Source organism: Ochotona curzoniae, unplaced genomic scaffold (assembly GCF_017591425.1).
Source record: "Ochotona curzoniae isolate NIBS_2020 unplaced genomic scaffold, NIBS_Ocur_1.0 contig_1302, whole genome shotgun sequence".
In the NCBI taxonomy this organism is placed as follows: Eukaryota; Metazoa; Chordata; class Mammalia; order Lagomorpha; family Ochotonidae; genus Ochotona; species Ochotona curzoniae.
The window spans coordinates 18,042,311-18,059,818 of record NW_024465035.1 but is presented as its reverse complement, the minus strand read 5'-3'; the positions used below and the strand labels follow the sequence as shown (position 1 = coordinate 18,059,818).

At 44.9% G+C, this 17,508-nt stretch overlaps 1 protein-coding gene across 3 annotated transcripts in view; it reads left to right on the top strand.

Annotated features, from left to right (window-relative positions):
* The window catches only part of LOC121145584 (programmed cell death 6 interacting protein), a 58,096-nt gene extending 45,312 nt beyond the window's left edge, over nucleotides 1-12,784 (top strand). For 2 of the 3 annotated variants that reach the window (XM_040964510.1, XM_040964502.1), the window contains exons 13-18: nucleotides 1,690-1,938; nucleotides 3,076-3,210; nucleotides 4,459-4,553; nucleotides 6,100-6,223; nucleotides 6,949-7,136; nucleotides 9,431-12,784. In XM_040964510.1, coding sequence (XP_040820444.1) covers nucleotides 1,690-1,938; nucleotides 3,076-3,210; nucleotides 4,459-4,553; nucleotides 6,100-6,223; nucleotides 6,949-7,136; nucleotides 9,431-9,605 — 966 coding nt within the window. In that variant the 3' untranslated portion in view covers nucleotides 9,606-12,784. Of the gene's footprint in view, nucleotides 1-1,689; nucleotides 1,939-3,075; nucleotides 3,211-4,458; nucleotides 4,554-6,099; nucleotides 6,242-6,948; nucleotides 7,137-9,430 lie in introns of all 3 variants that reach the window. The other variant, XM_040964515.1, reaches the window with a different exon arrangement.
* Nucleotides 12,785-17,508: the final 4,724 nt, after the last annotated feature.

Below are 17,508 nucleotides of genomic sequence, written 5' to 3'. Positions count from 1 at the left end.
CTCTGCCATCCAGCCTCTCAAAGTCAATCAAAATAAACCTTTTAAAAGCTGGTCCTGGAGAGCCATTCTGAAATGGCTCAGTCTGTTGGTGCTGCTAGCTGCTACCCAAGCAGCAATTTGTGGCCTGTGGGCTCGTCCAGCCTGTCTCTTGTTCTGTGTGACCTATGAACTAAAAATAGTTTTTGCATTTTTAAGTGACTGAAAAAAACTCGATAGAATTGTGCTCTATGATGGATGGAGATTATGTGAAAATCAAATTTCACGTGTCCTTGGAATCGGTTTTGGGACACGGCCACACTCACACATCTGCATGTTGTCTGTGCCGGCCTTTCATACCACAAGGGCAGAGTAGAGTGCAATGGAGACTGTGCCCAGGAAGTGCATTGGCTCCTGATGTCATTCTCATTGCCTCGTGCTTCCTGTCAGTCTTGCATTACACGCTTTTTCCATGTGTTAGAATCATGTTAGTGTCTACTGCCCACAGCCTCCTTCCCAACTCTTTCATACTCTCTTCCTTCCTTTTCTCCGCCTCTTTATTTTGATTCTGTTAAGCTGTGACACGTAGGAAGTAGGGGTTGTAAGCAGAAGCCAGCAGGGAGGTTCACTGCAGCTCAGAGGGGCTCAGGTCTTTGGTCTTCGCCAGGGAGTGGAGCTTCCTATGGACCGAGGCAGGGAGGAGCAGGACTGAGATGGCAGAAACAGGTGGGTCAGCCGAGGATGCGCTGGAGTTGTGGCCGGTGAGAAGGCGTTCGTGGATGTCCCCTTGTTTGTCTGCCTTCTTTTCTGTGCATGTGACTGGGATGAGCAGAATGGGAGAGTTGAGATTGGTGTTCTTGGTGATTCTAGCAGAGCGTGACAGGGTGTGAGTGAGAGCAGCCGCTTGGAAGGAGCATAATGGTTCGGAATCACCTCCCTGGTGAGGTTCACTGGTCCAGCTTGGACAGGCCGGGAAGTCGCCCCTGGGGCTCATTACCAGAGGCTTTTATACTCGGGTCCAAACAGAAAGTGGGATGGGGCCTTATAAGGGGGAAAATACTTTTCCTTATATAGTAATGTGAGCTCTCATAGGATCCCTGTGGCTTGGTTGGACCCATACATCACTTCCGGGCCAGGCAGGGATTTCTGGGTATTGCAGTGATTGCATCATTATCCCTCCGCTCCCATCTGTCTTCTTCCTGTGGGCTGCCCCTCCCCAACCCTGGCTGGGCCCTCCTTGCCCCTACCCACCCCTCCTGCTTCTTTCCCCAGCTAGCATGCTCTCCCTATCTAGTTCTATATTCCATCTTCAGGTCTATTTCTGTCTTGTAGTCTATCTAAATAAAACAGGATGTCCACTGAATTGAGAGAAAGTGTGGTGCGAAGTGGTTACAGAGCTGGGTTTCACGTGTGCTCTGGGTACTGTGTAATTTGAAACTCCATTGCTGCATCTTTGCAATGGAGGTACACGTGTAGCCGTAAGTAAGTGCTCTGCAGGTGTGACAGCAGCTACCGCCGTTACAGTCGGAATCGGCTGAAGGTACAGTGTCTAAGTGAAACCAAGGTGCACTTTACACTTCCAGGCCAGCGACATCATCCTTCGTGACCCCGAGGGAGCTTTGTGCACTGCTTCCCTTGAAATTGGCATCTTTTTTTCCCCCCTTACATCAAATTTAATTTTTTATTTACTTAATTTGCCTTTTTATTGTTTAGGTTGTGAATGTCTTAAAATCCTTACTGACAAATCTTGATGGAGTCAAGAAAGAACGAGAAGGACTTGAGAATGACCTGAAGGCAGTGAATTTTGATATGACAAGCAAGTTTTTAACAGCTCTGGCTCAAGACGGTGTGATAAATGAAGAAGCTCTTTCTGTTACTGAACTGGATCGAGTCTACGGAGGTCTCACGTCGAAAGTGCAGGAGTCTCTGAAGAAGCAGGAGGGGCTTCTTAAAAGCATTCAGGTGAAACACATCTTTGATAAGCTACCTACTCAAGTTTCCTGAAAAGATACATTGGCACTGAGCCCCAGTCTGCTTAGGAAGATGAAAATGGAGAATCTGTGAAATGTACTACTTAGATATTTTGCAAAATTTAATGTGGCACATTGATTTTAAAAAACAAATCCTCCCTTGTTTTTTTAAGGTTATAATTTTCCTCCTTGCTTGCTATTTGTTTGTTTGTTTGTTTAGTTATATTGGGAAGGCAGAGTTACAGAGAAAAGGAGAGTCAGAGAGTAAGATATTCCATCCGCAGGTTCACTCCCCAAATGGCGACAACAGCCGGAGCTGAGCTGATCCAAAGCCAGGAGCCAGGAGCCTCTCCTGGGTCTCCCACACGGGTGCAGGGTCCCAAGGCTTTGGGCTGTCCTCCACTGCTTTCCCAGGCCACAGGCAGGACACTGGAAGGGCAGTGGAGCAGCTGGGACATGAACCAGCAACCGTATGGGATCCCGGCACTTGAAGGTGGAGAGTTAATGGATTGAGCCATGATGCCAGGCCCTAAATCCTTACTTTTGTCGCTAAAATGTTGCATGCTAATTACAAGTGTTTGATACTCAGATATTTTGAATTGTTTTCATATTTTTGAAAGTTTTTTTTTTAAGCTTACAGAGGACAATCAATTATTGATAGTTGTACTTACATGATATGCATGCTTGAGGCCTTTTTTTTTAATGCGAGACCAAATATGTGTAGATGTTTGAAGCTAGTGTTTATATTTATAAATAGTTTGTATTAATAAGAATTGAAGCTTTGCCCTTTTAGTGGTTGTATTTAGTTAAATATCATGCTTTTATACTCCTGAATATTACCTATCTGTATGTAGTATATCCTATAAAATGAAGTTTCGTTTTTGTTATTGTAGGTGTTGTGGAAGCCCATAGTCACGGTTGTTTGTGCTTTCTCACTGGATCTATGAGCTTTTGCTTAGGGAAAGTGTTAAAGGACTTGTTGCCCTTGAGGTGCTACATTAGAAACGTTGCACATTTCTAGTATATGTTTGTCATTGTACTCGACTTTCCTCTTTAGAGAATAAAATATGTTACGTGCCGTATTCGTTTTGGATATGCATGTAAATTTGTAAATCTTTCTTTCAACAAGGTCTCACACCAGGAATTTTCAAAAATGAAACAGTCTAACAACGAAGCTAACTTAAGAGAAGAAGTTCTGAAGAATTTAGCTGCTGCATATGACAGCTTCGTTGAACTTGTAGCTAATTTGAATGAGGGCACCAAGGTATGAAGTAGATGTGAAAGAACCGAGCACTCCCCGTTTGGGTGTACAGTCATTGCTTGGGAAGGTCATTTGTGCTTCGCTGTGTTGAGTACGGTGGTTCTTACTGCCTTCCACCTCTGTAAGGTTTGTTGAAAGCTTACTGAAAGTATTTCAGGTTAGTGTGGGAAATTCTTACAGGAATTCCTACAGATCAGTGAAGTAACCGGTCCGAGTGAGTGATGAGGACCAGGAGTGGGCCCAGCTGACCTGTGGCGGGGCAGGGAGCGTGGCGTGCTGTCTAGTGCTGCGTGCTTTGCCCTTTGCACGCAAATGCTCACGTTTGTTTTAATCATTGACAGAAGAGTAGATGATTTTTTGAGGGTTACAGATGTCTAATTCCTTTTGATACTTAACATCTTAATGATCAAGGAATTAACTTAAATACAGTAGTATAATTTAGAACGCTGAAGAGGATAAAAATAGTGCAAGCCCTTGTGAATAGAGGGGATGGTGAAAGACCATTTTGATTTGGTTTAAAATGCTTCATTTAAATACATTGATACTCTGGAGAAAAACTCCAGGGAGCCTTTTGGAATTTTAAAAATTTATTTTATTTATTTTTTATTGGAAAGGCAGATTTACAGAGAGAATGACCTTCCATCTGTTGAGTCACTCCCCAAGTGGCCGCAAAGGCCAGAGCTGAGCCCACCCGAAGCCAGGAGCCAGGAGTTTCCTCCAGGTCTCCTATGTGGGTGCTGGGTCCTGAGGTCTGCTTTCCCATGCTGCAAGTAGGGAGCTGGTTGGGAAGTGGAGCAGCTGGGACACGAACCGGTGCCCAGATGGGGTTTTGGAGGATGAAAGGCTAGGATTTAGCCATTAGGCTACTGTGCCAGCCCCAACCTTTAGGAATTTTTTAAAAGTTGCTGAAATTATGCCTGTATCAGTAAATATGCAGATGTAAATTCTTTCATTTAGTAGATCTAGTGCCATCATTATGTGGTTGACTTTTCTATAGGAATTTGATACGTGTTCATAATCCTGAACTTCGAACTTGTTACCTCTTGGTAACAATGCTTGTCAAAATAGCTTTCCTTCATACATCTTAGGTCATCTGTGTTTCATAGCGTGGAGCTCAGTGCAGGCATGAATGTGTTTTCGGACCAGATTCCGTTTTATGTGAAGGACTTCAACTCTAGGTCTTATCCTTGACAGATGAGCTGTGGACAGTGTGCTCTTGGTTAACTCAGTGTGTTTGTTGTTTGCTTCTAGTTTTACAATGAGCTGACTGAAATCCTGGTGAGGTTCCAGAACAAATGCAGTGATATCGTGTTTGCACGGAAGACAGAAAGAGATGAACTCTTAAAGTAAGTTTCCTTTGTGCAAGTTATACTGAAGAATCTTCTTTCACAGTTTATATGAACGTCGGGGAGGAATCTGGTGATACGAGCAGTTTCTGTCCCTTTCTCCTTGGTATCTTACAAAGCAGCAAGCACGTGGGTGTGTGGCCTGGGAATGAAAGGATGGAGAGGAGCAGAGATTTCCTGCAGGTGCAGGTGCAGGGAGATGACAGAATGGCACGGGAAGTCGGTCAGCATCCTGCGTTACAGAGTGTTTTACCTTGAGTACCGTTTAATACAATTGCTGAGGTGGACTCCCATTTAGTGTAAGGGAAGATGTCAATTTTCTATTTTTGAATATTAATTTTCTTGGTCTTTTCAATGATGTGAATCTCTTTTGATGACGGATGAGTCGTTTTTAAAAATATAAACTATCTCATCGATAGATTTCTAAAACTTTTCATCTAGAAGTTTCCGTAAAAGTGCCTGCCTGGTGCCCAGCTCCGGTTCCTCCCTGCTCTCCTGTTCCGGCACACTCGGGGAGGCAGGGTGGCAGCCCGAATGGCTGGATTCCTGCCACCCACGGTGCACGGAGACCTGGTTGGAATTTCTGTCTTCCGACTTCACCCCAGCTCATAACATTTGAAGAACGAGCCAGTGGATGCAAGCTCTCACTTTTCAGGAGTCTTGGTTTTTCTTTTAAAGGTTGATTTGCTTCACTTCAAAGTTAGAGTTGTATATAGAAGGAGGGAGGAAGGAAGGAGCAGAAAAAGAGAATCTTCCATCTGCTGGCTCACTCCCAAAATGGCTGCAGTGGCCAGAGCTGGACTGATCTGAAGCTGGGAGTCAGGAGCTTCTTCTGAGGGTCCCATGTGGATGTGGGGGCCCAAGGCCTTGGGCCGTCCTCTGCTGCTTTCCCAGGCCAACAGCAGGGAGCTAAAGTAGCCAGCACAAAACCTGTACCCATATGGAACCCATATGGAATGTTGGCACTGTAGGCTGAAAATTAGCTTACTATGCCACCGCACTGGCCCCAGTGCTTGCTGTCTTTTAAACTTTAAAAAAAAATACATAAAAACAAACAAACAAAAAAACCATCCTTTTAGGATTGCTTGCCCTGTGTCACGTGTTCCTTCCCCTAGCTGTAACTGTGATCCCTGGAAATGTTTTCCTGCTTTCACAGTCTTCATTAATAGAATAGATACAATTTCATTGTGTTAAAGAGTAGGAAGAGAGGTGCAGTTTCAGATGAGGGTAGAAATTCTGTATATTTAAAAATACCATTTTAAAAAAGGATCTCCCATCTGCTGATTCACTCCCCAAGTGGCTAAACTGGTTGGAGCTGAGCCCACGCGAAGCCAGGAGCCTGGAGCCTCCTCCAGGTCTCCCACGGAGGTGCACTGTCCCAAGGCCTTGGACCATCCTCTACTACTTTCCCAGGCCACATCAGGGAGCTGGGTTCTGGTGTCTGCTTCTTATCTGTTGTCTTTATGCTTGAAATAAAGAAGACCTGGAATTTGATGTGTCTTTCAAACTTGATGTTGCCGTCTGACATCACTCTGTTTTTACTAAGGGACTTGCAGCAGAGCATTGCCCGAGAACCGAGTGCTCCCGCGATCCCCACTCCTGCCTACCAGTCCTCCCCAGCAGGAGGCCACGCGCCAACTCCCCCCACCCCAGCACCAAGAACCCTGCCGGTGAGTGGGCAGAGCATGGCCACGTGCTACGGAGGATGTCATGGTCACCACCGAGCGCCGCTGACCGAGCTTCTGGTTGACCACAGGGCGCTCAGGAATTCTCACCAAAGAATGTGGGGTCTGAGGCTAGTCGACTGTTCGACTGTATAACACATACAGTGACAGAGTAAGACAGCAAACTGTGCCATTATGCAGTAATTGGAACTTTTCTAAAGCATGGACATCCCTCTAAGGCTCCTGGGTCAGCCTTTCCGAAAAGAGGGTCATGGTACAAAAGGGGGGTGTGTCTTAGGATGAACACAGCTGTCAGCCGCTGCCAAGCCTGAAGCTGGATGTCGGTTCACAGAGCAGGTGTGGGGACCTTTGCTATGACGCATAGGAGCTGAGTCCTGGGTGGAAGGATGCTGTGGGGTGCTTACTAGTGTTCTCAGGGTGCCATGAGGTTGTGCACACGTTGAGAAGATCCCTGGAAGAAGCTGAAGTCTAGAAATGGCATCGGGAAGTGTGCCGCTTACTCTTAAAGGGTTCTGCACCTACAGGTGTGCCAGTGTGGCCAAATGCTAACAGGTACTGGATTCTGTGGCTAGCGGTGTGATTGATGTTAGTATTTTATTAATACTAGTTTGGGAACTCTGTAGGAATTTTCTATATGCGTTTATTTCTATTAACTAATAGCCTTTTGAGCCCAACAGGAAACATGTTGTAATGCGTGCTTTTCCTTGCAGCCTTCAAAGCCTCAGCCCCCAGCCCGGCCCCCGCCTCCTGTACTTCCGGCCAATAGGACTCCTTCTGCCACTGCCCCGGCTCCTGGGGGTGCTGGTGTCCCGGCAGCCGCTCCTCCCCCAGCCCCCAGCTCAGCCCCTCCTCCGCAGGCCCAGGGGCCACCGTACCCCACCTACCCAGGGTATCCCGGGTAAGGCGCATGTTTCCGTCCGTTCTTCATTAACCTCTTTCTCCCCTTTAAACATTTTTTTAAAAGGTTTATTTTGTGTATTTGAAAAATGGGGGCGATGACAGAGCTCTCGAATCTGCTGGTTCACTCTCCCAATGGCCATGAGACGTCTAGGCGAAGGCAGGAGTTTCATCCAGGTCCCCCTGTCGGTGGCAGTTGCCCAAACACTTGGGCCGTCTCCTGCCGCTGTCCTGGATGCGTTAGAAGGCAGCTGGAGCAGCAGAGCAGGCTCTGATACGGATGCCAGCGTACAGGCAGCAGCTTCGTGTGCTGCACCACAGTGCTGGCCAGCCTGCCTCCTCTTTCTTCCCTCCCTGCCTCCCTCCTTTCCTATCCTCCTTTTCTTCCTTCCCTGCCTTCCCCCTTCTTCCTCTCTTTTAAAAGATTTATTTATTTGAAAGCTGCAGTTAGACGCAGAGAATCATATCCGAAGTGGAGCAGCCGTGACCCAAACCTGCGCACATACGGGATGCCAGCCCTGTAGGCAGTTGCTTAACCTGCTATACCACAGTGCCAGACCCATAATCACCTCTTTCCTAAATAGGTGTTTCATAAGCTACATTGCAGTTGATTAAAAATTTAAAGTGTCAATAGTTACTTTTTGAGTAACTACTCAATAGTCATTTCCCAAGCTTTTACAGTTATGTTTTTATTTTGTATATCAAATTTATGCTAAATGTATCTCTTCTTACAAAATTCCGTTATATGTTTCCTTTATGTAAGTGGTAATAGGTACTTTTTCTGAGCTCAGCACAGTAAGCCTGATAAGGCCTTATTTATACATCTGTGCTTTGAAATCTTGGCATTTAATAAGGTGTTAAGCTGTTGAGCAGGGATTTGCTGTAATTATGGAATGCACTTTCTTTTTTTTTTAAAGATTCATTTTTATTTATTTATTTATTTATTTTTTATTGGAAAGGCGGATATACAGAGAGGAGAGACAGAGAGGAAGATCTTCCGTCCGATGATTCACTCCCCAAGTGAGCCGCAACGGCTGATACTATGCCGATCCGAAGCCAGGAGCCTCTTCTGGGTCTCCCACGCGGGTGCAGGGTCCCAAAACTTTGGGCCGTCCTCAACTGCTTTCCCAGGCCACAGGCAGGGAGCTGGAAGGGAAGCAGGGCTGTTGGGATTAGAACCGGCGCCCATATGGGATCCCGGGCGTGCAAGGCGAGGACCTTAACCACTGCGCCACCGCGCTGGGCCCGGAATGCACTTTCTTAAAGGGTAGCTTTCTTTGTGGTAATTTTTAAAACCACAGTGATCAGGACTGGGGAATGCAGAAAGGGAGAGGGATTGAGCTTCCTCTGCTGGCTGGCTCTGCAGTGATGGAGCGGCTGGAGGTGGAGTCAGGTGCTCTCGCCCAGTCTCCTGTGCAGGTGGGAGGGGCCCAAGCACTGGGACTGGCTTCTGCTGTTGCCTTCCTAGGAAGCTGGGGCTGCACCTGCTAGCGGGCCCCAATGGGGTGCTGGTGTCACAAGTGGCAGCTTATCAGGTGTGCCACAACACTGAACCCTACAGCAATTTCTCAGTCTTTAAAATCCAGACATCTGGTTACCTTTTAGTGTGTGTTGCTATTCTACAGGTAAATACATGTGTTTTCCAAATCTTAGAGGTTGGCACTGGGGTGCGGTGAGTTAAGCCACTGCCTGCAGTGCTGACATCCCACGTGGGTGCTTGTTGGAATCCTGGCTACTTCACTTCAGCTTCCAGCCCACGCACCTGGGGAAGCAGCAGACAACAGCCTAAGCCCTGGTGCTCAGGTGGAAGGTCCAGAAGCAGCTCTGGGCTCCAGGCTTCAGGCTGGCTCAGCCCCGGCCACTGCACCACTGGGGAGTAAACACGGAGGATCCCTCCCCTTTCCCCTCTCTCTCTTACTCTGCCTTCCACATGAGTAGATTTAAAAATAGGATACATTTATAGTCATGATGAGTTTTGGTTCTTGTGGAACAGAAATCTATTTAGATTACTGACTTCGCTGCTCTGTTCCTCCTTTTCAGTAAACGTTTATTTTGTCTTCTGGATAGTAATAAGCACTTGACAGTCCTGATTTTAATTAATGCTGGGATCGGAGTGCTTTTCTCGAATTAAGTGTAGCGAAACAGTTTTTTCTTTCTACTTCTGAACTAGATTGAAAAATAGAAAAAAAGCTTTCTTGAAAAAGAAGAAAGTCTTGTTTTTGCAGCAGTTAGGGTGTGTTACATTTCTTAGGATTCGATTTACCCAGGCGGTGTCTGTTCTCTTCTCCCCACCAGGTACTGTCAGATGCCCATGCCCATGGGCTACAACCCGTATGCCTACGGCCAGTACAACATGCCCTACCCGCCGGTGTATCACCAGAACCCCGGACAGGCTCCGTACCCAGGACCCCAGCAGCCAGCGTACCCCTTCCCTCAGCCCCCACAGCAGTCTTACTACCCGCAGCAGTAAGCTGTCTGCTCGGAAGCTCAGCTGGTGCCGCAGAGGGAAGGAAATGGCAACCCTGCAATAAGTGTACTAAACTCCATGCTCCACTGTACTGAACGCGGTCTAGAATTCTGTCTGTGGCTGAAAGCTTACAGCTGTGCCCCAGTTCCACATTTGATTGCACATGTGAGATTTGCTGCCGTTGCAGCATAAACACTAAGTATAATAGGATTTGAAATAAATTAAAGTTCCTACAAGGTTGAAAATGAGAAATTAAACCTGCAAGTGAAACATTTGAAATTACAATTCTTTCTACAAAAGACGTGGTTGGACGTCAGATACTTATAAAGATGGTTTAAGTACTGATATTCAAGAAAACTAAGTTTTCTTTCTCTTTTGGTTTATTGATTTAGTTTCATTTTCAATATGCTATTTTGAGTAATCAAAGCATTGTAAATCTTATAATTTAAAAAATAAATTGCTTCAGAACAGTTGGCATTGTTATGTTTTGTCATTGATTCTCATTATTGTCTAATTTCTCTCTGCTATTAATCTTTCATTTTGTATGTTTGTAAGTTAAACCAGATACTCTGTTTAAGTGCATAAATAGTGCAAGTTGCTAGTAAGGTTCAAGGCTATTTTGTGGAAAAACCCAAAGAACAGTGCCATAATACATCTTTTCCTTTGCTGATTAGTAAATTGATTTTGACATTATTTTTAAAACTTCAAAATATGGGAAGAAACACGATTGCTACCAAAGATGCTTCAAGTAAATAAAATATATATTTACTGTTTTGTGGTTTGCCTCTCCAGGAAATTGATGCAGATTCTGTTAACTCTCTCTTTTTCCGTAACCCGCTTACAATAAGCACGTGTCATTGACAGTGCTGTCTAATGAATGGAATTTTTTGGAGAGATTCACCCCAACCTTGTACTCATTTCTTCTACCCTACTGTCTTAACTTAGTACCATTCAACGCACAATGTGTGTGAGTAGATCTGAAAGCCCTTTTTGACTTATTTCTATTTTTTATTTTGCTCCTAAAAGATTGAACAATTGTTTCTTTTAGGGAGCACAGAAAAGCAGTTGCTAGGAACCTAAGTCAGTGTGTTGAACATTGGCCTCTGTTGTTGGTGTACTCCGTCACCGTGTAAACCTCAGACCGAGTGCTGACACACATCCTGTAGTGGGCAGGTGTCGAAGGCCTGAGCTGGCCGGCCTCGCCGTGGGATGCGCTGTGAGAACGTATGAGGGTTGGGAGAAGATTTCCAAGAGTCTTTGTTTCTTAATGCTGATAGTGTTCTTAGCATTCTTGTTTGATTTCAATGATACTGTCACTTGGCCCACTGTTATTTTCGTTGACAGTTTGGTTTTATATTTGAACTGTTAGACTGAAAGTATGATTGTAAAAGGCAGCAGATTGCTTGAAAAACATGTATGTTCTTTTAAAAAAAATTCTTGTTGTATGTAGCCAACGTGAAGACATGTTAATTCAATAGAGACAATCTTGGATTACATAGCATTTTGAAGTTGATTTATAGTCCAGTAGTTGGCAAGAATAGTTTTCTTATATATCATTGCTAAGTTTTAATACTTTGGATTCATCAAAGTGTAAGATGGGTTTGCTTGACTCCTGTGTAAATGGCGATTAAACATGGCATTCTTGTTACTCAAGGTATCTTCTATAAAACACCCAGTGAACGTTAGGAATATTTCAAATTGTTAGTTTATAATTCTTACTAAAGCAGAAAATAAGAAAAAAAAATTGGCCTGAATATTCTCTTGGGGAACAAGAGGGCGCTAAGGGGAAGGGCAAGTGCGTTAGGGGGCTGGAAGAGCAGGACGCTGGGCTGGAGCTCTCACAGGACGCTGCGTGGCTGTGCGTGGGGAGGGCTGCGCAGCCCCTGGAGGCAGCTTCCCTGAGAGCAAGGCTTTTTCGAAAGGAGCAGCTTAGGCCCACTCTCTCCTGCTGTTAAGTAGTTGCTTGCTTGGTCACCTGCGTGGAGGCACAAAAGAACAGGTTCTGGCTGGGTGCACCTTTATAGACCTGGGTTGTTTTATTCAAGTGACCCAAGTGTGTGGACAGGAAAGCTCTCTAGAGATTGTTCCTGTTATTACTAAACTTTGTAATGCGAGTCTTAGCTTCTCGTGGGCCGCAGAATATCCCAAGTTTAGTTAGTGGATAGTGCTATTCATTTGTAAGTAGGAGGGTTCCATTGTGTGGTTCTCTGTTGTACCCGTGTTAATTTAGATTTTTTAAAATGATCTTTTATTTGATGTTGGGCTGTGGAATATTGTTTAAAAATGGATTATTTTTTCAAAGAATGAAGTGTGTTAGATACTGGTCAGCTGGTTCCCGGTAGGAAGCTGGGTCTGCCTTGGCAGCAGGCTGGAGCAGAGCCGGTGCACAGGGAGCTAAACTTGGGCCTCAGTCTTCATTCTCAGAAGAGCAGGTGTACGGCTCGGCAGGTCGGTCTGCCTGACGGTCCCTGGGCCTGTACCACAGTTTCCTCATCTCACCCTCTGCCCCTTCATCCAAGGAGTGACAGAGGCACATGGTGGGTCCCAGAGCCTTGTGTCTCACACGTTCTAGTCAAAGCAGATTGAAAAATATGGTTTCTACGAGAGCTTTACAGTTTGCAAAAGTGCTGTGTGTTCATTTTCTAATTTCATAAGCTGGACACGATCTTTGTTAAGTAAGTTTTAGTTCTAATGCTTTTTTTGTTTGTTTGTGTTTTGGTTTGGTTTTATCTTTTTGGATTGCGTTATCTTGAATCTTGCTAGAACCAAGTGACATCTTTTAAAAAAAAAAAAGACTTGCAATTATTAGTTGATTCACATTGAACAGGATAGAAAACAGGAAAAAAAAAAAAACCCTGGTATAGTGCTGTGATTACTTGTTTAAAAATAGACTTTAGAAATAAATGGTTGATTGTAATATTTACATGGAAGAGCAAAGAAGGAGAAATTATATTTTTAAAGAAAGAGAATATTCAGGCTTTATTTCTGGTATGAAGTTTATATTTTTTAAAGAAGTCCTATATTACCACACCAGAGATTTTAGATTCTTTTCTGGTTACAAACATTGCTGGCAGTTGGATTATATTTTTATTGTATTAATTTCTGTTAGGGGGAACATTGTAAAGAAATAAAAAGGTTCCAGATGAATGTATCCTAGAAATAAAAGTTGAAAGATTCTTACATCCTTGGAGTATGAATTCTTATTTAAGTGTTTGTCCTTCAGCCTTACAGTTTATGTAATTTCCTTGACAACTGATAGTTTGTGAAATAGATACCCACTTTGACTAAACTCATGAGACTAGATTCAAGGAAGACAGTTTTGTCTCATGATTTATTTTTCAGCTGTCATTTCTAAAATTTTCCCATCATGGGTGGACCATGTGTTTAGGTAAGTGTTTGTTTTGTTTTGAAATGGTCAGTGAGATCACCATGATATGCTATTGGTAACAGAGAAGTGTGATTGTCCCTTAAACCATGCTCTTGTTCTCCCAGATTTCAAGGGCAGGTTTGAAGTTTTAGTATTATTATTATTATTTATCATTTTATGATACAGTTCCATAGCCTCCTGGAATTTCCCTTAACCCCTCTCAAGTTCCCCCCCCCACCTAATTCTTATATATCATTACTAACATATAGTTCTTCATACACAGTCATATGTCCATCATTGTGGGCATGGACAATGGCAGAGAGTCCAGCATCCTATTGTCAAGATACAGTAAACAGTTTCATTGTAAGTCCATCTTTGTCTGGAAATAGAGATGCATACTACTTTGTATCCTCACATCTGGATGTTAGTCTCCATTTCATAGTTACTGTACCTCCCCTTAAATGAAAAGTCACAAGGAAGAAAAATAGAAATTTACAATGCCATGAAGTTAAATGACATGTTACTAGCTATGACAGTCTCCATTACCCAGCTACTATACACCCCCTTAAATGAAAAGCCACAAAACCAGATCAACAACAGGAAGAAAAAAAGAAATTAACAACACCATGAGGCTAAATAATATGCTACTGATAGATTAATATGTCACTGAAGAAAAGAAAAAATCAAGAACCCTCTTGAAGAAAATGATGCTACTGTATGATCTATGAGTGACTGAATAATCACAAGAAGCTGTTTTGAAGAGATGAAACTAACAAAACAAAAACACCAAATGCATGAGATAATAGCTTCTGCTGATTTTTGTTGGTGAAATGTGTCTCTTCTAGAAAACAAATAGATGTGTTTTGTTTTTTAGTCCACTGTACTAATCTATGATGTTTGAGCTTAAGCCAATTACTTTCAGGGTTAATCTGTATGGGTGGTACTTTGGTCCTGTCCTTTTAGGAATGGGTTGTTCATTGATTTAGTCTTCTGTTGTCATTTTACTGGGATGTTCTCATTTGCCTTTGGTTTTGTTGAGTGCTATTCCTCTTCTCTGTCAAGAGAACATCTTGAAGTATCATTTCTAGGGCAGGTTTGGAAGAGGAATATTCTTTTAAATTTTCTTTACTGTGGAAGAATTTTATTTCTTTTTAAAAAAGATTTATTTATTTTTATTGGAAAGGCAGATATACAGAGAGGAAGATCTTCTATCCAATGGTTCACTTCCCAATTGGCCACAACGGCTGGAGCTGAGCCAATCCGAAGCCAGGAGCCAGGAGCCTCTGCCAGGTCTCCCACACAGGTGCAGGGTCCAAGGTTTTGGGCCGTCATCGACTGCTTTCCCGGGCCACAATCAGGGAGCTGGCTGGGAACCGGGGCCGCCGGGATTAGAACCAGCGTCCGTATGGGATCCCGGTGCATTCCAGGCGAGGACTTTAGCCACTATGCTATCGCACTGGGCCCTTATTTCATTTTCAAAGACAAAAGAAAGCTTTGCTGGATATGTTATCTTGGGTCGGCAATTTTTTTTTCTTTTAGAATCTGGAATATGTCGTTCCATTCTCTTTTTGACAGTATAGTTTCCTGTGAGGGGTCTCCTGTGAGTTTAATTGACATTACTTTATGTGTCAATTTTTTTCATGTGCACATTTAAGGATCTTTTCCTTATGTTTGACTGAAGAGAGCTTGATGACCATGTGTCTTGGTGAAGATCGCTTTTGATCAAGCCTGTTGGCAGTTCTGTGCACCTCCTGGATGTTATTTCCCAATTCTTTCTCTAGGGAAAATTTCCCTTATTATTTTATTAAATATATTTGTAAAACCAGTTTCTCTTCCTGCACCTTCTGGGACTCCCATAACTTTTTTTTTTAAAAGATTTATTTTATTTTTATTGGAAAGGCGGATATACAGAGAGGAGAGACAGAGAGGAAGATGATTCACTCCCCAAGTGAGCACAATGGCCAATGCTATGCTGATCCAAAGCCAGGAGCCTCTTCTGGGTCTCCCACGCGGGTGCAGGGTCCCAAAGCTTTGGGCCGTCCTCGACTGCTTTCCCGGGCCACAGGCAGGGAGCTGGAAGGGAAGCGGGGCTGCCGGGACTAGAACCGGCTCCCACATGGGATCCCGGGTGTGCAAGGCGAGGACCTTAACCACTGCGCCGGGCCCTCCCATAACTCTTATATTTGGCCTCTTAATAGTGTCTTTCAATTCTTGAATACTTTTTTGGGCCTGATCCAGCTCTGCTTCCAGCTTTTTTTTTTTTTTAAAGATTTATTTTATTTTTATTGGAAAGGCGGATATACAGAGAGGAGAGACAGAGAGGAAGATCTTCCGTCCGATGATTCACTCCCCAAGTGAGTACAACGGCCGATACTATGCCGATCCGAAGCCAGGAGCCTCTTCCGGGTCTCCCATGCGGGTGCAGGGTCCCAAAGCCTTGGGCCGTCCTCGACTGCTTTCCCGGGCCACAGGCAGGGAGCTGGAAGGGAAGTGGAGCTGCCGTGACTAGAACCGGTGCCCATATGGGATCCCGGGCGTGCAAGGCGAGGACCTTAACCACTGCGCCATTGCGCTGGGCCCTTCCAGCTTTTTGTTTGCTTCCCCCTGGTAACAGGAAATATCTTCCAATTCTGAGATTCTTTTTTCTGCTTGCTTCATTCTATTTTGGAGACTCCCCACTGTACTTTTAATTTGCTCTACTGTGTTCTTAATTTCTGATATATCAGCCTTGATTTGCTTTATTGCTGCTTTTTCTTGTGTAATATATTCCTTAAATTCTTTGAACTCCTTTATATGCTTCTTGTTATCAGAAACTTTAAAATGAGTTTTCTGAATTCTGTGTCCACAATTTTCTCGGTGTCTTCCTCAGTGAACTCTGAGTTTGGAAAAGGATTTTGCTCCTTTGCAGGGGAGACTTCAGTAATATTCATTGTGCCTCTGACTCTTCTTTTGCTCTTGGTCATTGTACTTCTGGTTGTCAGATTCTTCTCCTTGGGGCAGGTTTCTAAGCTGTGTCACCCACAGGTGTACAGTTCGATTTTTTTTTAAATGTATTTATTTTTATTGGAAAGGCAGATATACAGAGAGGAGGAGAGACAGAGAGGAAGATCTTCCGTCCTACGATACACTTCCCAAGTGAATGCAATGGCCGGAGCTGCGCCGATTTGAAGCTGGGAACCAGGAATCTCTTCCGGGTTTCCCACACGGGTGCAGGGTCCCAAAGCTTTGGGCCGTCCTCAACTGCTTTCCTGGGCCACAGGCAGGGAGCTGGATGGGAAGTGGACCTGCCGGGATTAGAACCGGCGCCCATATGGGATCCAGGCGCGTTCAAGGTGAGGATTTTACCTGCTAGGCCACAGCGCTGGGCCCTACAGTTTGATTTTACTTATTGCTGTTGCTCTTTGCAGCCAATTGTGCCACTCTCTCCAGCGAGTTCCAGGTCTTGGTTCTTACGTTAGATTTCCACAAAGAACTCCGTAGCCCCAACTCCTGGCTCACCAGTCTCCACGTCCTGTGATGCCGTGCTGAGGCTGCACCGCCGTCTCTACAACCTTTTTTCCACTTTCGGTTGGAGCAGGTCCCAGGATTAGAGAGACACCAGGTGTCCTATATAGCTAGGTTGTTGGTGGCGCTGATCTTGCCGGGACCTGTTGGACATTAGGTCTGGGTGCCACACGGACCTATTTTGAGCCGTACGATGCCACAGTCGGTATTATTTTTCTGAGGGACCAGTGCAGTCCACGGACCTCGGCGTGTTCTCGCGAGCTCAGCACATGCGCAGTCCACTGTTGTCCGCTGCAGTCCTAAAGCGCTTGCTACAGTGTACAAAATGGCACCTGACGTACCACTGCTAGAGTTCTTGATCTGCTGGCCGTCAGGTCTGAGGGTTACCCAGACCTGTCGTGGGTGGAACCTGAAGAATGCCACGTTGCTGCAATGACCCGAGTCAAAAGCGAGTTCACTCCGAGCTCAGTTTATGCTCAGTCCTTCCCCTTGCCTTCATCTCCTAAGGCAAAATGGCGCCAAATCAGCTCCGGGAGGCTGACCGGGCTGCAAAATCCACCCTGTTCCCGCACCACCTGACTGGGACCTGCCGCTCTGTCTCTGCTCCTGGTCAAATCGAACGGACCAGCAGATGGACAATTTCTTTGGGTTCATCCCCCCAAGTTCCCAGGGAAAATCCCTTCCCACCTGGTTGCAGGTGGCGTTCCGGCTGCTGGTGGAGTTCAGATGGCCCTTAGCTGAATGCCGCCGGAGTATCAGTCACCGCGACATCACACTGCTGTGTCCGCTGCCTCCCCGCGGCTGACGGTCTCCAGGTACCCCTCTCCTGTTGTTCTGTCCTCTCGGCTTCATCCTGATTGAATGTTTCTCCGTCCGTGGAAACGCGTCCTTATCCTATTCCGCCATCTTGACTCTCCGAGAGAATTACTTTTGAAACCTTACTAAAAAAGAAATGGAAAACTGTCTACAGCCTGGTTTCCTGTGGCCATTTAGGGAGCGAACCACCGGAAGGAAGGTATTTCTCTTTCCCTACTT